Source organism: Xenopus laevis, chromosome 7S, assembly GCF_017654675.1.
Source record: "Xenopus laevis strain J_2021 chromosome 7S, Xenopus_laevis_v10.1, whole genome shotgun sequence".
Lineage (NCBI taxonomy): Eukaryota > Metazoa > Chordata > Amphibia > Anura > Pipidae > Xenopus > Xenopus laevis.
Window position 1 is genome coordinate 60,685,523 of NC_054384.1, and position 22,369 is coordinate 60,707,891.

The window sequence follows — 22,369 nt, forward strand, 5'->3', positions numbered from 1 at the left end:
TGTATTGGCTCGTTGATGTGATTCTCCTTTTAATGGCCTTCAAATCCCTTGCTGGAATGCAACTGTTTTGGCCCAAGAGAAACACAATATTTGGGATCTTTTAGTGTACAGACAGCTTAAGGTTTCCTTCTGGTACAATTCTGGGGGTTATACAAATATATGTATTTTGTCCTTTAAAGGGGTGCTTCACCTTTAAGTTATCTTTTAGTATGTTATATAGAATGGTTAATTCTAAGCAACTTTTCAATTGGTCTTCATAATTTTTTTAGTTTTCTATCTGCCTTCTACTTCTGACTCTTTCCAGTTTCCAAATGGGGGTCACTGACCTCATCTAAAATAAACAAATGCTCTGTAAGGCTAGAGAGTTATTGTTATTGCTACTTTTTATTATTCATCTTTCTATTCAGGGGTCTGCTATTCATATTCTAATCTCTTATTCAAATCAGTGCATGGATGCTAGGGTAATGTGGACCCTAGCAACCAGATTACTGAAATTACAAACTCGAGAGCTGCTGAATAAAAAGATAAATAACTCAAAAACAGATAATAAAAAATGAAAACCAAATGCAAATTGTCTCAGAATATCCCTTTCTAGATCATACTAAAAGTTAATTTAAAGGTGACCAACCCCTTTAACAGCTATTTATTTAAAGGATGCAGATTTTAAACCCACAAAAAATATCTGCAGCTCAGAAGCTCTGGGCAAATGAAACATTATAGGTACTTCCTCTTTATAATGGCCCCCTTTTGTATGCCACCCTGGGGTTATCTCAGAAATGTACATTAGCAGACATAGATGTAGTTAAATATAAAATCCTAATGCAGATTTTCATTTCTTGTTTAATTTTCCGAAACTCTAATCTACACACCTGCTTTATAGCTCAACATGTCCCAGAATGCAACAGCTTACAAGTTAATGGAAACAAAAATGCCACAGTAACTGCAGGCCAAATAGCCAAATTGCTGCTGTCATAGCTCCAGAAGGTATCATTTATTTATGGAGATCTGACTTGGTATGAACACGATTTGTGTAACAGATGCAGCATAAAAAACATCCCAGCTTTTGGCTCAGGCTTCCTGGGAGGTGCTCATAGTATCACTGATGATGTCACATGCAGGCTCGCAGAGAATGCTTGCATCACCAGATATGATGGTGCCTTCATTGTTCTTCTTTGCTCCTCTGAGCATTGTTCAGTCTACAGATCTGTTTACGAAGTTAACGTTTGTGAAGTTGCGCTAGCGAAAATACGATAAGCAGTTTGAAGTTACGCTAGCGATTCCTTATTAGCATGCGGCGTGCAGTTAAAGTACAATGGCCGTATGTGCTGCAGCAAATACATTACACTACACAAGGTCAGGGAACCTTAATAAAATTATAAAAGTTGTTATAATGCCCTACACATGTGCCCACAGTATAGTTTAGGTGCCATATGTTAGGAAATGTAGGGGGGGAAGGAGGGTACCCAAAACATTTACGATCTTTTTCAGTCTATCACCCTGTAACTAGGAAAAAATGTCAGCGTTTTTTGGTCCTATCTACTCTATTGCATTTCGCCTGGTCTGAGGTGGCAAAAGGAATGTCTGGCGATAGAGGTAACGTTTAGTAAAATCAAAAAATTTTGAATTAGTATATTCACCAGTGCGAAAATTCGCCTGGCGTTAAGAGTGCGAAGTTGCGCCAGAGTCTATCTCCTTCGCTAGAGAATTTTCGCCAGCTTTAGCCACTACACCCTTTAGTTAATTTCCCTCTATGTGTTTCTATGCATATCTGTAGAAGCCACCGTGCATTTAATTATAAGAATGAGAATTATGAAAAGAGCTGGTTTTAAATGTTTTTTAATGCTAAAAATAGCAGTTTAGATTAACCTGTGATTATAGATGTTAAATGAACAGATATTGGAAACGTTGGAAACACTTACAAGCAGCCTGTCTTTGACTGACTAATTTTATTGCCTTTCAAAGGGATAGTTTTGACAAACATTACTGTTATCTGAGTAAAAAGGAATTGCAATTCTGTTCTGCGTGATTCTGAAGCCCCATGTGGGAGTAGTATTTAGGCTGCTCTTAGGAACTCCCCAAGCAGCAGCTGTTAGTAGGTGCACATGGTGTTCCCTAAAACTGGCTGCAATGAATGAGACAAAATGTGACCTTCCTCAGCTACCACACACTGAATTGCACAATTCTTCATTGAGTTTACAAAACATAAAATTTGAATAGGCAGTATAAGCACAGTTTATTGTGTCCATGAAGCATTTCTTCTGTTCATATTTGCCGGTGGAGATAAAGGTGTGAGCTTGCATTCTGATTTTAAACAGCATTATTTTTAGTAAAAAAAAAAAAAAGACAAAACACCATTGGTGGTAGTGGTTGTAATAAATTTAGAATACACTTCACTCAGAAAGTCAAAAAGTGATAAGTCACAAATTCAGTTCACAAGATCCTTAGCTCTCCACACTGAAGTGTATCCTGACTAATTATGTTATATTGGGCTTGACAGTGCCCAAATTCTTGTGTAAGAGCATTAGGAATTGGAATATCTAACTGACCGACTACAGGATATTTGCCATAAATTTCATACTCATCACAATAAGGTATACCCTCACATTTTGTTTCTGCCCTAAGGCTTACTCACACCACTAATCTATGTATTGTGTGCAGGAACCTGGATTGGAGACAGTCAAGTGGGTCATAAAAACACAGCACTAAAGCACAGAGATAATAAACTTTGTATATACAATCAATTAAATATTCTGCATTGTTTCTGAAATAACCAAGTTTATATTCAATATTTCTCTCTCAGCATCTGTTTCTCTTCATTCTGTCTTCTTGAAGCAGTTGGGTGTCAGATAGTCATAGACAGTAAGATCCAATATATCTTATAGGGAGGGCTTCCTTTCCTAGCAGATTTATTAGATCTCATTCAAATAGCTGATTCCAGTACAAACAAAATCTAAAAAAAATAACTTCCTTTTGCACACATCCTGCATGTAGAGAGGCACGATGTCTGGTGATTTTAATAGAGTAAACTAATACATCTTCTAGGCAAAAGGAGCCCCCCTATAAGATATACTGGATCTAACTGACAATAATTATCTGACACCCAACTGCTGCATGAAGAGAGAATGAAGAGAAACAGACACAGACGAATAGTGAAGACAAACTTGATTATTTCTGAAACACTACAGAATAATTTAATGGTATGTATTTAGAAAGTTTCTTATTTCGGTATGGTGAAGCTTATATTACATTTTAATTTTAGTGATAGTTCCCCTTTAAAGACACCCAATATACAGCACCAACAACAATACACTATAAAACCTCTAGGGTTTTATAACAATGAATTTATCTAAAACAGCTACAGACTGTGCTTGCAACAAACATATGTGAACATATAATGAGAATCATGACTATTCTTTTGTTTATTTAAGATAATAAATATAGTTCTTGCTGGGAGGAGCACTGTGGGAGGGCTGTATCTTTATGGGAAATCATTTTACAAATGCAAAAGCAACAAGAAGTAAAAACACAAATGGAAACGTTCACAGAACGAGAAAAAGATAATGAGACATTATGTCTCTCTGTCAGTGTGCAAAGGGTAAGGACTGATAATCTCCTCCACCCCCCAGAGAACACAAATGTCTGACATGCCTACGCTCTTGCCAGCAATTCCTAGAGTATGTAAAGCACCTCCATTACAAGTGATACCGGTCATTTGCTTTCAAAGTAAAGATTTTCCTGTTGGAATCCAGTTTTAGATTTGGTGAGATTGATTTTCTTTTTCACTAAATGCATCTGTGAGAGACAAAGCCAGCGGCTTCAGTTACGAAGAAGCATTACTGTCATTGATATGAACCCGTCAGCTGGATTTGGGCTACAATACAGCCACCTTTTGCATCACAATGCACAAACTATGGCGCATTTATATAGCACCAATAGAGTACACAGAGATTGTTTGTCACAAGACCGTTCCCAGCGGAGCGTACAGTCTAAGGTTCCTAATCGCATTCACACAAACATGCAAGCAAACATCAGCCTCTTTAGAAGAAAGTTACAAATACAATCTATATCCACATAAAGATCTATTTTAAGCAGATTTTCAAAATCCACAAATAGACAAAAATATGACAAAATACAGTTAGTGTCAGTGCTTCTATATACTGGATTGCTTTGCTAAAACCTCTAATTTGCACACATAATCATTCTATGTGATTATAAGGACAGTATCATCAAGAAAGGATAAAATAACTCTACTGTATCTGCCATCATAATTTGTTTCCCCCGGCATAGCTTCAGATTTCCAAGTACCGGTAAGACTTTTTATTGCCTCCTGGTATAAACATGTGAAGGAGCTGTGCTATTTCTCTAGTCACATTAGTGAACAGAAACCCAGATGATTATTCTTTGCTAGCAGTTCATTCACCTATAAATGGATCCAAATCAAGTCAAAGCAAACTTTATTGTCATCTCAGCAGTATACAAATACACAGTGAGACGAGACGCCGTGGCTCTAGCTAGTACATATCACAAAAAGGCACTTAAAAATACACAATAAATATGTAAACATGAAATGTGCAATATATTGGCAGAAATTGGCAGAAATGTGAAATATATTGGCAGGGACTGGTCCAGCTGCCATCTTGGAGACAGAAAGGAATTTTTCACCCTCCGAAGCAAATTGAACAGGCTTCAAATGGGCTTTTTCCTTCCTCTGGATCAACTAGCGGTTAGGCAGGTTTTATACAGACTTAAATGGTTGATCTTGACGGATGTATGTCTTTTTATAACCTAACTTACTATGTTACTTGAAAGATGACTTCTGAGCATATAAAGAGCTGTAACTTGTGGTCCCTTAGTCAAACAGACCTGCCTGAATCTTAGCAGTGTGTCACTTCTAAAACCAGTTATTTATGACGTTTAGGCAAATGTGACATTTATAAATTCTTTAAATAACCCAACTTTGGCTGGAGCATGCTATAACAAACTAAGTGTAACTGCATATTTGCAAAGATTCAGTTCAGCCATTCAGTTAACTTCTCACACCTGGTTTCAGGTTTCTTTAGGGCACGTCACACAAAGATAGTTCCCAGCAAAAATGTAATGCATAACTGCTCCTTTAAACCTAGTGCAACAAAGAAATGTATGTAAACGATGGGGGTGAACATGTGTAAATGTGCATGTACTGTTCTTATTGCACAATTGAAAATCTTTTGGGTGTTATTCCATATAATAAAGGACAGAATACAGGTTGCACTAATTTGGTCAGGCAGTTTGTCCAATTGTGACCATATTGCGGATTATCTGGGTATACAGGAAAGGTTTGATTTGGCAGACTACCCTGCAGTTTGCACAGTGTGAATATGTTACCACTTTATTGCTTCATGCTACATGATGTTATTCCGGTACAGCAACACACTAAAAAGATAACTATCAGTATCCTTACCAAATAGATGCACACAATTGTGTCTATATTTTAAATTCTATGCAACAACTATAATATCCAGTGTTTAATATAGTAAGATGATGTTAGATGACCCCAGTAGGTAAGTGGGAGAAAGGGACTTTTCTATGATTGCATACAGATGCTGAATTCAGATAAAAAAAATCCATACGGCTGATATTTACAGCTTACAGTAAAGGCTAAACAGTATATGCCCACACTGTAGATGTGATCAAGCAGACCCCCAAATTTTAATTGAAATGCTTCTTACCATCCTGCCCGGAGTTAAGCAGATGTTCCCCAAGGTCACAACCAAACACTCGCTCCCTCAGGATGCCTCTCTGCTTCAGCTTCTGTTTGCTGGGTCTGGACTTCATGAAGGTTCTTAGAAATGTGATGAGCTTGCCGTGCTTCCGGGACACTGCACAGACACAAAAGAAATCACGCATTAAGGCTTTGGAATCCTACTTGACTCTGGTTCTAACTGGCACAACCAATGAAACAGTATTTGTTTAAATGAATGAAGACCCCAACTCTTTATGTGATGGAGACTTCTCTGAATTGCCTCTTACAAGTACATCAACTTGTGTATTGTAGTTGTACAACTGTACTGTACATTTAACAAACGTCATTTTATCATAGAATTAGTAGAAGATTAGAAAAATGCTTATTCATTGTGCATGCAAAGATATAGTTCTATAATGCTAACAATATTTTCAAATGTTGCTTGAATGTTAAGATAAATAATTAAACTGAGAAAAATATATCCTCCCCCAAAACAAACTGTGATATTGAACAGAAAGACAGCATGTTGGAGCTCCCCAACCTCATATTACACACTGCCATTATAACAAATCATCTGACAAGAAGTCAGATAATTTCAAGGAACCCTAAGAAATCTAATAAAAAACATTCCGCAAATCTCCATAAGGCACACCAGCACTGCTCTCTGGACTCCCAGAGATCCAGCCCAATAAAATATGGGGAGGAGCCTAAACAATATGGATAGGAAAAAATACACACTCATGCAGGCAGTTTTTTTTAAAGCCAGTGCACACCTATGTGTATTACCCGCAAAGGTTACTGCAGCTCAAACGGAGAAGCACAAGGCTAGCAAATTTTTCTTTTCCAGAATAGGAACTTCCATTTAAGCTGCAGACTCAGCTTCCATTTAAGCTCATGACTCCTTTTAAAGCACAGGCCTTATATTTCCACATAATATCACATAATGGAAACACACTGGACAGGGTTCATTGCCAGACAGGGGGTTAACCAGCCTTTAGTACATGTATGAAACCAAATCCTCAGTATTCAATGCTGTTCAAGTTGGATGCTGGGCATTGCAGCTGAACAGGGAAACATACTGGAAAACAAACGTGTAATTTACATGCTTACTTGCAGTACAAGTGAGCTAAATTCTTTTCTGCCCTCTCATGTAAATAGATTGATTAGACTTTAAAGAGACATTTATGTTATTTCAGGTTACCATGAGATGACACAGTTCAAAACTTCAATACCAGGACACTAGTATTAAACACATTATCTGGAATGCTTGGGACCTGTGATTTTCCAGATAAGGGGTTCTTCTGTCATTTGGATCCCCATACTAAAAACATTACATAAACCAAAAGTACAAGGGAATCATTTTGGGAGATTAAAATATGGACATTTTTGTTAATACACTTGGATTCCATAGACTTCATAAAAAATTAGCAGGAAAATATATACATATGCTGGATTGGAGAATAAAGATCCCAGTAATTGCCTTGAGAGGTCAGTCCAAACACAGGCTGATCGGATTCAGCAGCTCTGCTTCTCTCAGCCTGCAAAAATATGCAGACTGACAACAGCCGCTGACAGTGGCGTAACTACCAGGGGTGCAAAGGGTGTGATCGCACCAGGGCCTGCACCCCCCTGGAGCCTAGAAAATGAATATTGCTGGTGGCTGGGCAGGGGGAAATTTTAGAGCATGCACGCCATCTGCAGTCCATCGTGCAATTCATAGGGGGGAGGGCCCGACAGGGGTGCCTGGGTGCCCATTATGTACCAGGGCCCGTCGGTGAGTAGTTACGCCACTTCACAAACTGCGAAAAAAAACAAGCAAATCCACCAGATTTTGCACTTTGCACTCAGCATGACTTTGTAAATGGGTAAGACTTAACATAAGCATCTGCTGCACACAGCCACACCTATTCAAACGAATGGTAAGTAGAGAGTACTGAATGCACCTTATGGATTCTCCATTTGTACATAGGGTTACAGTCCAACAATGTTTTGCAACAAGACATTTGCTTTCATTATTGTAACTGCAATAGGTCAATCAAATTAAAATGCTGAGTTGTTCTTAAGGGACTGGTCATTATGTATAAGAAGCAAAGTACGTTTTGTTCAAGTGAATAACAGAGGGGTGTTGTATTTAGAAAACACAAGTTTCAGCGACCCACTTGAAAAAATATTCTTTTAAATATAATACAATAAAGGAGAAGTTTTTAATATTTTTTCAAATCCCATTGTGCATTAGATAGCACTTGGGTGAATAATATATAATCTGGCTACAAATCCGAATTGAGATTGTTCACACTAAAACTTCCAGAGACAATAGATACAGAAACATTGAAACAGAGATACTGTAACACAGGGCACATACACCTGCAAATAAGAAGGGTGGACACAGAGTCCTTAGAATTAAAACATCTCTTTTGTAGTTAGCGCAACACATATTATGATACATTGTTCTGCTTCAACTTTTTTTTTAATAAAGCCTCATCTTATTATGTATTACAGGGGTCCACATCTTCTCTTGGTCCTTGCAGGGTCTGATGTCTGTAGATAGATTTTTATATTTTGCCTACAATTAAATAACATTGTGAGGTTGAACTGAATTTTTATAATATGCCCCTTTAATGTTGTTATAGGGTAAATAAGTAAGCAGAATTATGCTTAGAGTAATGCAACATCAGGCTTGCCTGGTTGCCAAGGATTTCTAGCACGAATACAGTGGTGCACTACAAGTATGGGATCAGTTATCTGGAAACTCGTTATCCAGAAAGCTCCGAATCACAGAAAGGCTCTGTCTTATAGACTCCATGGTAATCAGATAGTCTGAATATTAAAAAATTATTTCCTTTTTTCTCCATAATATAAAAACAGTAGCTTGTACTTGATCCAAACTAAGATATAATTATTTCTTATTGGAATTAAAACATGATTTTCTAATAGACTAAGGTATGAAGATCCATTACCCGGAAAACCCCAGGTTCACAAGCATTCTGGATAACAAGTCCCATACATGTACATGGTAAAAGCAAAATACACTAAAAGACTTTGCCATTTAACTTCCTACCTAAAATATACAGTCTTGGACAGCTGCTACCCTTCTTTTAATGCTGAAATGGAAGCTGGCGTGCTTGCGGCTGGTGCATACCTTAATTTTGCTCCTGGACTACTGCCACTGTCTGCAAACTAAGCAACTTCCTTTCTTACAATCCAAATGTATAAAAAAAAAAGAGCAAATAATAATATCATTCACAAGCCAGGTGTCTCCTGTCACACGCCAAACTCATAAAAAAAATCTCAATCTTAGCACTCCAAGAAACAGATTGTGTGTAGATTCGGTGCCAGCACTAATCTCACTCTATTCACCACACAAAAAACTCCACAATGTAACAAGCACTGTCTACAGTTACAATGAATGGAACAAACCACTGCTGTTACTTAGCACAATAAAATTGTCTATAAAAATAAGAAAGGGATAGATGAACAAGCAATTTGTCTCAAAATGACCGTTTTTGGCTAAATATTACCACTGCCTGGCATAATCCAAGCTTGCTTCTACACGTTTGGATTTTTTATGCAGATCACAGCAACATCAGACTCTGTAAGTCCATGCAAGTATATAAATCATGCAAGTAAACCCCACAAATAAAGAGGAAAGTCTAACAGAAAGGACAAGCTTGTTTCATTTCAGTAAATTATTTAAATTTAAAAATAAACATCAGGTTTTCAAGACTAGCCAAGACTCCGGTTTTCTGTAACTGCCTGTGAGTTTTTTTCCATACCTTGTTTTCCATAGACTCCAGTTTTTGTATCTGCATTAAGTAATTCTGTAGTGATTTCCCCTTTACACTCTGTAATAAGAACTGAAATTAAATCCTTTCACTTTCTAAATGTCTCTGTAGCTTTGCCACATGCTCCGTTCTTTCAGACTGTAGCAAGCCTGCAAGCTGCCCTGAATTTCTTAGCCTTTATTCATTTGTTTTGTATGATTTCACCAAAATCTTGATGGGAAATAATTTTACCTTGTTATGCTGTATTTAATCTTCCCATGAATGCCCTGTCATTAGCCTTCTTTGCTAGGCAGTCTCTCACTCTGCTTCATAAAGGTTAATCTATGTCACATAATTTATCACTTACAGATCCGCTGGGCTTTTCCTTGGTACTACTCCCACTGACTAGCTTTTTCTTTCTCCTGTATTCACACTTAAGGATCTGTTCTGTCCAGATTCCCAGCAGACTCTCCTTGGATCACCTACACATAATTTTCTTCTTTAGCAGAGTTGAAAAAAGAGCTCTGACTTGTTCCTTACACGGAATCTTTTGTCTCCACCTTCATCTCAGGTGAATGCCCCTCCCAAATACATACTGGGAATGGTTGTTTTGTATTCCAAGCCAGGGTCAATTGCACCTTTTACTCTAGATCCTGCCCAGTCTCATATTCCAGGTGCATTCACTGCTTTCTCCCCCTCCCCCTTTCTTTTCCTATGTCTGTTCTCCAGCTCACAATTCATTCTAAAACCATTCACTGCTAATAATAATTCAGGCTTCAAATAAATCCCAGGCCATGATTTTTAGTCTGTTAAAGCAAATGAAAATAAATATAAACATACATTTTGATTTGCTTGGCAGACAATTGATAATGAAGTTAAGTAATATAATAATAATAAAAAGGTAAATCCCTCTAACAAGAGAAATTCAGTTGCGATCAAGGTTGTACTAACATGTGAGAAAGATAATAGCTATAATAAGTGCAAAAGTCTGAAAACTGGCAACAAAGAATATGTGCAAAAATTAATATAATTGCTAATGTAAATATAAGGGAGAAAACAGCTTATTATAACAGCAACTGATCTGATTCACCTTCCAAACACCTTTTCCTGTTCAGTTGTGGTCAGATGGTTTGCCAGACATAATCCCTTTTTAATTGATTCCATTTTTTTTTTTAATATTTTATGCCATTTTTCCAAAATAAAAGACTAAAGTGTAACGATTCCGTCTCTGTTGTTTCAGCTCAGTCATCCAGGTGCTTATTCTGAACTATTACAATTTGCTACATTAGTTGATACATTTCTCAGCAACATCTGTGGAACATTAGCAACCAACTATTATTATATCAATTCTAATAGGTGCCTTTAATGAAACTTAGGGATTCCACTCAACAGGGACAAAAACAAGAAATATATTAACGAAGATATCAATTTAAAATGGTTTAAACAGAGTTGATGCCCCCCAGAGCTGTTTCAGAAAGCCATTAGAAGGTTAACAATTTAAATTTACACCCAATTTTAGGAACAATATGTTACAAATAGATAATGGAAATAATTTGAACTTCTAAAACATAAATGGATTTTATTTATACTGACATACCTGCTTCCACAGATTGAAAGGAAACATTATAAGGGAGCTAGCACATGGGCAGATTTGGGGAGATTTAGTCGCCTGGCGACTAATCGCCTCTTCTGCGGGGCGACAATCTCCCCCCGAACTGCCTTCCCGTGCCTGCTATAATGACAAAACGCTAGCTCCAATGCACTTGAGGCGCTTCAATTTCCGAAGTCGCCCGAAGTTGCCTCACGAGGAAACTTCGGGCGACTTCAGAAATCGAAACAACGAGAGTGCATTGGCGCTGTTGTTTTTATCATTATAGCAGAAGGCAGGCACGGGGAAGGCAGTTCGGGGAGATTGTCGTCCCGCAGAAGAGGCGATTAGTCGCCAGGCGACTAACTCTCCCAGAATCTGCCTGTGTGCTTGAACCCTAAACTGCTTGTACTCCCCCCTCCCCAACCCCCTTAGGGTGATGACACACAGAGCTACAAAATGCAAAAAAAATAACCTGCCATAGACATTAGCGAGAATTGCCTCTGCTGAAAAACATGCAGGGGAAAAATTAATAAAATTCGCAAAGAGAATTAATTTGCAAATAAAAATTCAAAAGTCACAATGTAATATTTTTCATTAGAAGAATCTTAATTGCGCATTGCAAACCTTTAACACCTGCTTAAAGATGGCATGAACTTTTGGAGCAAACATAACTTTTTCATTAAGAAGGTTTATTACCTACACTGCACACTATCACAAACTAACATTCACAATAAAATTCGCAATCCTACTTTCATGTGAGGGGCAAATTGTTCACTTTGCGAACATTTGCATTGCAAACGAGTTGCGAATGAATGTTAGCGACTAAGGCTAAGGCCACACTAGGCGATAGCGCCGCGATTTTACTCGCGGCGACTTTTCGTCGCGACTTTTAAGCAATCGCTGGGGAAACTTTTGCGCTGGCGTCTATGGGGAATCGCGTAAAATCGCCAGCGTAAAAACACACGCGGCGATCTTTTCTCTACTGTCGCTCGAAATTGCCTCGCTAGGCGATTTCGAGCGACAATAGAAAAAAGATCGCGCGTGTGTTTTTACGCTGGCGATTTTACGCGATTCCCCATAGACACCAGCGCAAAAGTTTCCCCAGCGATTGCGGCTTAAAAGTCGCGGCGAAAAGTCGCCGCGAGTCAAATCGCGGCGCTATCGCCTAGTGTGGCCTTAGCCTAATATTACATTCCCCCAGTAGTGTCTTAGCAAAGCGAATTATCACTATTGTCTAATTTGTAGCTGTGATAAGTAGCTGCTACTAGTAGCTCTGTGTGTCTTCACCCTTGGGCTCACAGAGTCACCCTGCAGCATTGTGAAGTGATAGCTTCAGCAGAGGGACTTTAAGTCCCAGAATCTAATTTAAATGATCATTACACTGATCATTTTGTTGTCCAGTGTGACTAAGAATAGCGTGACTATGCAAAATAACTGGCAGTGATGCAGCAATTACAACAATATGTACTACAAAAAAATTCTTTTGTAAATTGCTTGAAAAGTATTACCTGGGATCGGAGCTTAAACCTGTTCTGCCTAGTGTGTTATATCTAGCAACAAGCTTAAGGGGTTGTTCACCTTCTAAACAATTTTTCAGTTGAGTTGTTTTCAGATTGTTTAGAAATAAAGACATCAGTTGCTTTCCATTTTTACTGTTCCAAAATTGAAGTTTAAAGTTGAATGTAAAGTTGAATCCAGGTGCAGATTCTGAACTGTTACAATTTGCTGCATTTACTTGATACAATCAGTAGTTTCTCAGCAGCATCTGTGAAATATTAGCAACAACTGTATCAATTTGAACAGCTGCCTTTAATGAAACTCAGGGATTTCGCTCAGCAGGGTCAAAGATTAATGTATACATTTAGAATAGTTTACTGTCGGTGACCCCCATGGAGCCGCTTCAGAAAGACATAAGAAGGTAAATAAAATGAAACTTTGAACTTCAACATTCGAAAAACAATCACAAATAGTAACGGAAGAGTGTCTCTTTTTGGTGAATTATCTGAAAACAACTGAAATGAAAAGAAGGTGAAAACAGAGGTGAACAGTCCTAATACTATCGAAAGGGTTCTACTGGATGCACAAGTACAAAAACAAAACAAAAACATTGGTATCAGAAATTATTAATGTTAAATAATCTTTCCATGGGCATCTTCCCATCAGTACCCTAGTGCTTTGTGTTGTGTCAACAAAACCATTTACAGTATGCAATAAAAGCCAACACATATCAGTGCATCAGCTTCAATTAGGAGGCCTTCCTGAGCTATAGTTATCACAACAGGTTTGTCTAGCAATGTACACAGCACGCGAGTCTTGCCCAGTGACCACATGCCTGGCATTCTTTCAATATTCTTTCAATATTCAAAGATGAATATCTTAACAAAAATGAAAAATACAACCACATCAGCCAAAAGAGACTGCTTTCCCTCAACATATTTTATCTTGCATTTATATTGTTTATAAAAACACCTTTTCAGGTATACAAACTGTAAATATTGTCATTTGCAAAGCATTTAAATGATGTGACTTGTGCAAAGAAAGCAATATAATGTGCAGTCATTCAGACATCTTTAATAAACTTTCATTTCGGACCACCAATTTTTTTTTTAGATAAATGAAAACAAAACACACAATCTGGGGGTACCAATATATTAGGCACACCCAATAACCCTATTCACTAGCCAAGGCTGGTGCTATTCTTAAAAATCACACTGGCTTAGAGTACTTGGCTTATGGTGTGATGAGCATTGCATATTTGTTGATCTCCCAGGTATCTCCTGCACTGTCTCTATCTACGTCAGGTAAAGAAAACCCAACATATTCTGTATTGCACAAGAGTTTGCCCAACATGCACACTCCCAATTTACAATGAGTAAAATAAAATCACCTTATTTAACATATATGCACTTAGTAGTAGTAGTAGTATAAGCAGTATGAGAAATGTAGGAAAAAAATTAAAAGCTCCTTTATTGTACATATGTTATGCATGGCTTTTATTATTATGATAAGAATTTCTTATTATTGAATCATTTTAGTTTCTTATTATTGAATCCTTTTAATTGTGTATATGGCAGTACTTATTTTGTGACAGGTTCATGTGCGGTTATAACGCTTCTTTTGGAGCGACTATTTTTTTCATCTCAGTACAATTCCAGGATAGGAATGGTTTGGTATTATCTAGGGCACATAATTATTGACAAAAAAGATCTGTTTGGGGTCTGGGGTCTACTGAAATTTAGGGGAATGCAAGTTTTTTTTAACTGTTTTTTTTTCTTTTACTGTTTTTTATTTATGTCCTACATTTTTTGAAGAAGACAAATGCCAGCCCAGAGGAAAGTCACTAGAATCACTGGGGGAAACCTAACAATTTGCCAATCCCGTAGTCCTTTTAGGTTTCATTTTCCTTTAAAATGTTTCCATTTACCACCCAAGTGATGAACAGTGAAGCTATAGACATGGACGTTTAATTCACCCCCGCATGTGCTTGTTGGGTTTTCCAAATATTTTTTGTAATGCCCCCTAGCACTTTAAAATATTGCAGCCTATGAGGGATCTCTATTTACTACTTTGTACACACAAGGTGTATAGCACATAAGTCATTCTGCTAAAAAAAAAACTGTTTGTTTTAGAACTGTTTTCTGCTATGCACAGTGGTGGTCAAAGGCTTTGTGTGCCATAGGTCTCAGGGCTATTTGCATCCCTACATGAATATCTACATAGTATTTCTCTAAGCAATAAAGCCTAGAAAATAAAATATGCACTGGAAAAGGATGTACATTACAACTTGTTTTGGCCTGGGGTTATTTGCTCAATTATCAGGCAGTGGTATGAAGTTCCTATGTGGTAGGGACAGTATATGGCAGGGATTCAATGTGAATTACTGTGTCAAAAGCAGACTAGAATTAAAAGAGCTATGTAAGAAAAGTTAATAATAACCACCATACACATGATCAAGGGCTTACAGCTCAATTACAAAAGCTAAAAAGAGTTTAGCACACACTAATAAAGTATATGTGGCTGTACACTGACTGGTTCCAGTAAGCACACCATCTCAGATAATGATCAGCCTTCAAGAAAGTACTCTAAGCATGTGTCAGTTTCTATGGTCTTCTTGAGCTTGCCCCACATTCAGAGATCAGATTGTCCATTATGCTTATCATCATAAGAAACTCCTGGTTGATTTGTGGGGCATCAATCTTAGTGATCAAGCTGTTGAAATTCCAAAAGAGACGATTTCTCAAAATGCATAATCTGACATTAATCCATGAAAGATGTCTGTCAGTAATCCATGAAAGATGTCAGTGACTAAGTTAGAGCGGAATAGGGCTACACATCTCTATGGAATTAATGACCTGAATTAGGTAAAAAACCTGATGAACATAAAACATGGCCATCCTTGTGAGGAGCCAAACCACCATTGTATATCCACTGCTAAGGAAAGAAAATCTAATGGTTACAGTTAGTTTAGCTCGGAAGTTGGGACAAATTATGTACATTATATTAAAAAAGAGTGACGATTCTAAACTCTCTCATTGTGACACAGCCTAACAGATAATAGAAGTGAAATAAGTTTCAACTACTAACAGGTTTACTATCCTAATAAATATAGATATGAATATATTAATGTCTATCGTTTTTTTTATGTAATAGACTGGTAGTAAAGCAAGGTCTCCAACATTATATATATGATTTACTTTATGATTAACTTTTTAGGCGATTCAAATTCTGAAAGAAAAATCATTAACACAAACACCATCTTCAACAAAACAAATGCACCAAATATGTATAAACCATGGATACAGTATATTGCTGAGGCAATGAGTCCATTAATCCAAGTATTCCTGAATATAAGAAGGTGATTTAAGACAAAGTAGAATTTCACTGTAAATGAATGAACAAACTCAAAATCTTGGCTGTGCAGAGAAGACATGCAAGCTTGAAACCAAGCGTAACAATTAAAGGTATACCAAGATCATAGGGAATCGTAGAGTCTGCATATCCATTAATGCACTGCATGTGACAACAAGTTACTGCATTCCTGCCCATCCCCTGGGGTGCGTGTTAGTAGAAAGTCTATACTAAAAGTATTGTTAAGCCTGCAGACCCTGTCTTGAGTCCACTGGGGAAATAGCTATAAATTTTTGTTCTACAAACCTAAAGAGAAAAGAGCAGCGAATTCTGTATCTGGTCTTTATTTAATATCCACATGCTTAAATTATGGACAATTTTTCTTGTATTAAGCATTATTTAAAAACAAAAGGAATTGAGATATAACAGTGACAAGCAAAAAAAGCCATACTGTATCCCTGAACACATCACCTTCATAGTAAACTGAGGAATTAATGGTTCCCAGCATACAGCATTACCCAATACTAACCTATCCTGTATCAAATGGTCAAACCTCCCATGGACTCAAAGACAGGGCCTGGTCACACACACACATATATTTGCACATGGAAGAGGTACCTGAGCTTAGCTGGGAGTGATTTAATACCTCAGAACAGCACGATGTTCCAGGCCTTACACTATCCATCTCCAAATCTGTAATTATTTTTTGGGGGGGAGAATGAAAATAAATGAGATTAGGATTAGCTAATACAAATCTGGTTAGGGCTATCATGAAACATTGCTGCGTATAGGCAATCCCTACTGAATCGTTGATTTCCTAACTTTATCTCTGCTTCCAGTTGACATCCCTAGAAACACAGACCCACTAATTGTATATGACCTTGCGCTAGACCTGGCCTGTCAATAATGGAAACAGCAAAGAGCTGCTCATGAAATGTCATCCTTAGGGCACCTACACTACACAAACAAACAGTACTTGAAAGACAAACTTTTAAGCACCTTTGCAGCAAATTTGTTTATTGGACAAAATCCAAAAACACATGTGTAAGCTTACACTGTTATTTTCTTCTACTAGTGACAAACTTTGGCAACCAAGCTATCGCAGAACTACAACTCTAATCACCGCCTACCTACTCTGGAATCTTTTAAGGGGAACTATCGCGAAAATAAAAATTGAATATGAGCTACAGCATACTGAAATACGTTTTCTAAATATAATCAAGTTTATATTCACTATCCCTCTCTCAGCGTCTCTTTCTCTTCATTCTCTTTTAATGCAGGAGTGGGGTGTCAGATATTCGTTGACAGTTAGATCCAATGTATCTTATAGGGGGGCTCCTTTTGCCTGGAAAATGTTTTAGAGCTCACTCTATTAAAATCATCAGACATCATGTCTCTCTACATGCAAGATTTGTGCAAAAGTCAGTTGTTTTGTTAGATTTTGTTTGTACTGAATCAGTTATTTGAGTGAGCTCTAATACATCTGCTAGGAAAGAAAGCCCCCCTATAAGATATATTGGATCTAACTGTCAATGAATATCTGACACCCAACTGCTGCATGAAGACAGAATGAAGAAAAACAGATGCTGAGAGAGGGATGTGAAGATATACTTGATTATTGCAGAAACAGTACACCATTTTTAATTCATAATATTTAGAAAGTTTCTTATTTCAGTATGGTGAAGCTTATATTAAATTTTCATTTTCGTGATAGTTCCCTTTAAAATTGCAGATCTGCAATAGCTAGAGTGTCTATCACTTTCTGTTTTAGTGACACAATTTTTGGCATAACTTTCCTCATGTCTCATGCCATGTGGTAAACTGTGGGCATAAAAATAGGCATGGCATGCAATTTTTTAATCTAGAATGCAAAAACCAGACATAATAATAGCTACAGATGGAGAATATACTGTATAAACCCATAATCTTACCTATGCTGTGTATACTACAAAGAATTTAAAGGTATGTACAGCACCGGGCCTCTCTTTTACACAGTGCGACCATGTCTTTGGGCTGATCTCTTACCACTTAGCAGTGAAACCAAACAAGAAGATTTGTGACCTCCAGAGTTGCATGTTTAGTCAGATCAGCTGAAAATTGCTGAAGCGGCTGAACATCTCTATTGCACTACAGGTATGGGATCCGTTATCCTGAATGCTCGGGACCTGGATTTTCCAGATAACAGATCTTTCCGTAATTTGGATCTTCATACTTTAGTCTACTAGAGAATAAATCTGAAAGGATTGTTTTGCTTGCAACAAGGATTCATCTTCGTTTGGATCCACTACATGGTACGGTATTATTATTACAGAGAAAAAATAAATAATTTTTAAAAATGTGGATTATTTGGATCAAATAGAGTCTATGGGAAATGGGCTTTCCGGATAACGGATCCCATACCTGCACTGCTATTTTGTAGTTTCCTATATAGTGTTATAACCGTGAAACACAGGGCATTAGCTGTTGAATATTCAGCAATGTATTTGTAATATTTTATCACTGACAATATCTTCATCTAATACAATTTAGCAAAAAAAAAAAAGTGCTCCACCTTTTTACCCTCAAACTTTTTTCAATATCCATTATATATGGCAGACACCCCTGCGAGTACCTTACCCTTGTTTGCAGCACATGCATTACAGAAAAAGAAAAAAAAGGAGAGGACAGAAGACATGGAACCGTACAGGGGGGGAAGTAGCTCCAGGAGGCCGGCCTCATTCCATGCGCGGGGGAGACTGGAGAGGAACAGATCACAACGGAAACAGAAAAAAGCATTAAACAAAGCAACCAAGCAAAGCTGACCTATTTTCATTCCACTGATTTTCAATTATTTTTTACAGTTTATCCTTACAAATCCCATTGTAGATCGATAACGGATATAAACTGATATAAACTGGATACAGGATTAAAAACTTTAGCTTGGTTATCATTCTTCCAAAAAAATAAAATATCTCATCCTGAAACAGTTAAGATTTTTCTTTTTTGACAAACTAGTTTGACACTAGTTTGTCAAGCAGTCATACTAGCATACCTCATCATTCATAGTTAAACATTGTGACTACATTCACTTTGGGGAAAAATACACAATTCTAATGAACATTTCCAACATTTTGTAAATAGATCTACTATAACCAGTAGGTGGTTTTATTGTTTGCACAATGAAAACACAGAACTAGGAGACAAAAGGAATGAAAATGAAAAAACAAAGTGCAAATGGCAATTTGACACATTAAAGATACAACATTGCTAGATTAAATGATTCTTAAAGACATTGAGGCATTAGCCACAATGGATTTCTACTGAATGGATTCACAGCCACCTAAATGCATAGGCAACCAAACTGGTATTACTGAAAATTTTACAAAATCAACTTCTGGAAAACTGCAGGTGGGAAATGGCTTTTTTAAAAGAAAGTGTTATTCATAATGAATTCATATACTTTAGCTACAGACCAAACATGATACTAGAATGCAGTATGGGTATCATATAAAAAGGGATAACCCCCCTGGAAGAACCATTTTAGAAGAACCGATTAGAAGAAAAGAGGTTCCACCTAAATATTCGGAAGGGGTTTTTTACAGTGAGAGCTGTGAAGATGTGGAATTCTCTCCCTGAATCAGTTGTACAGGCTGATACATTAGATAGCTTTAAGAAGGGGTTGGATGGCTTTTTAGCAAGTAAGGGAATACAGGGTTATGGGAAATAGCTCATAGTCCAAGTTGATCCAGGGACTAGTCCGATTGCCATTTTGGAGTCAGGAAGGAATTTTTCCCCCTCTAAGGCAAATTGGAGAGGCTTCAGATGGGTTTTTTGCCTTCCTCTGGATCAACTGGCAAATAGGTAGTTAATAAAAAAAAAAAAAAAAGGTTGAACTCGATGGACATGTGTCTTTTTTCAACCTTACTTACTATGTTACTATGTTACTATGTATGTTACCATGCTATAACAAGATCACAGTAGGAAACTATAGTAAAAATAATACACTATGATACAATAAACTCAATAGTCTTTAGTATTTATTTTGTAGCAGCACGTAACATTAAATTATCAGTTGTATTTTGTAATAGCAACGTGCACATGGAATATTTCATGGAACATGCCACGTTATGTCATAATAACTGTCACAAAGGACTGTGGAGTCAATGGAATGCTTTATCAGCTCAATTTGACCCTGGACAAGTCTTTTTTACCAGCAATTCTGTGCTGTCAACAATGGCAAGTTCCTTTGTAATGTGCACATGAGCCTTATGACAGTTCTTAAAGCAACAGTTCAGTGTAAAAATAAAAACTAGGTAAATAGATAGGCTGTGCAAAATAAAAAATGTATCTTATATAGTTAGTTAGACAAAAATGTAATGTATAAAGGCTGGAGTGACTGGATGACTAACAGAACAGAACACTACTTCCTGCTTTTGAGCTCTCTAACTCTGAGTTCGTCAGCAACTATAAGTGGGGCCACATGGGACATAACTGTTCAGTGAGTTTGCAATTGATCCTTAGCATACAGCTCAGATTCAAAACAGTTATGACCCATGTGGCTCCCCCTCAAGTCACTGATTGGTTACTACCTGGTAACCAATAAGTGGAAACCAAGAGAACTGCAAAGCAGGAAGTAGTGTTCTGGTTATTATGTTAAACATCAAGTCACTCCAGCCTTTATACATTACATTTTTGGCTAACTAACTATATTAGAAACATTTTTTTATTTTGCACATAATATCTATTTACCCAGTTTTTATTTTTACACTGAACAATTCCTTTCAGTTTTCAAACTGAGAATGCCAGTGGGTTTTATACATTATGCCTAGTTATACTATTGCAAATTTTCACTTGTATCTCATTACACAGCACAGCAGACACACCTTCAATGTGTTGGTGGCACAGCTTCCTAAAGGCCACTTGGAGGTCGAAATGTTGCAGACCACTGTAATGTGCCCTTGACTGTCAATAAAGGTGGAGTAATGGAAATAAAAATTGGTGCTGTTCTATTGTGGCATTTTTAAGACTGCTGGGAGGGGGCCAATAAATAATGTGCACATGAAAAGATTCTAAAAGGGCTGGGTCAACTGCTGCCACACATTGGGTGGCACAGTTCAAATGTATTTGTCAAACTGTTACAGAAGTTACAAACAAGATACATTTCATTTAAAAAGAGCTGAACCAAAATTATCATTACTACTATTATTATACTTTTGTCTTTTCCTGTTACATTGTGTTACAATGCATAGCATTCAGCAAAGTAACTATGTCAATGAGCAGGTGCTGTCTACAGGGTCTTACGGTTTGACAAAATATAATGCCCACACCTTACTGACTATTCAACTGAAAAACAATACTCAATCCATTCAAAGCAAAGCCCGACAGAGTCAGGAAATGCAGCTAGTAAACACACATACACCTGTTTTGCGTTATTTTAGGAGAAAATGTACAGCTGTAATTATTGCTGAGAGTTAATCAGTTGCTTTAGGTCCCTTAATTGCTTTACAAAACAATTACTAAACTTAAGCTAAATAATTGTATGAACTACTGGTATGCTCACAGTCTTTAATTAAAAAAACCCTTCTTTGAAAGAATTTGGTAGAAATGTTGCACTTCCGAGTAACAATAAATCTACCTAATATTAGAAAAAAGCCAATGAATATTTTCTGTCGAGAGCTAGGCAGACCAGTAAATAAAACTGTTAAGTATACAATTAATAACAAAGTCATTGGTACTATATTCATTATTTATAGGACTGGCAACACAAAATTATAAATGACCAATTTGTTTTAACCCTATACACATTAAAATACTTTCTTTAAAGCAAAGAAAAGATCTTATTGGTTGTTATGGATTACTGGACATGGACAAACTTAGTGTTTTTATTACATATGGGTGTTTATGTTTATTTTATATTGTGATTGCTTTTAGATTTTCAATAATTCTTTTCGGTTCTGCTGTGTTTAGGCATCTTATACCTAGGGGCACATTTACTTAGGGTCGAATATCGAGGGTTAATTAACCTCTCGATATTCGTCCGTCGAAGTAAAATCCTTCGACTTCGAATATCGAAGTCGAAGGATTTACCGATATTCGTTCGTTCGAACGATCGTAGGAAAAATCTTTCGATCGAACTATTAAATCCTTCGAATCGAACGATTCAAAGGATTTTAATCCATCGATCGAACGATTTTCCTTCGATCAGAAATTTGTTAGAAAGCCTATGGGGACCTTCCCCATAGGCTAACATTGATGCTCGGTAGGTTTTAGGTGGCGAAGTAGGTGGTCTAAGTTTTTTTTAAAGAGACAGTACTTTGACTATGGAATGGTTGAATAGTCGAACGATTTTTAGTTTCGAATAGTTCGATTAGAAGTCGAAGTCGTAGTAGCCAATTTGATGGTCGAAGTAGCCAAAAAAACCATTCGAAATTCAAAGTATTTTTTATTCTATTCCTTCACTCGAGCGTG

At 37.1% G+C, this 22,369-nt stretch overlaps 1 protein-coding gene across 13 annotated transcripts in view; it reads right to left on the bottom strand.

The window, feature by feature from the left end:
- The window catches only part of arhgap32.S (Rho GTPase activating protein 32 S homeolog), a 210,147-nt gene that overhangs the window by 21,414 nt on the left and 166,364 nt on the right, over nucleotides 1-22,369 (bottom strand). For 8 of the 13 annotated variants that reach the window (XM_041571305.1, XM_018227720.2, XM_018227723.2 and 5 more), the window contains 3 exons: nucleotides 18,607-18,657; nucleotides 16,541-16,615; nucleotides 5,709-5,858 (listed from right to left, as the gene is read on the bottom strand). In XM_041571305.1, coding sequence (XP_041427239.1) covers nucleotides 5,709-5,858; nucleotides 16,541-16,615; nucleotides 18,607-18,657 — 276 coding nt within the window. Of the gene's footprint in view, nucleotides 1-5,708; nucleotides 5,859-9,850; nucleotides 10,043-16,540; nucleotides 16,616-18,606; nucleotides 18,658-22,369 lie in introns of those variants that run through there. The other 5 variants (XM_018227721.2, XM_018227722.2, XM_018227718.2 and 2 more) reach the window with 4 other exon arrangements.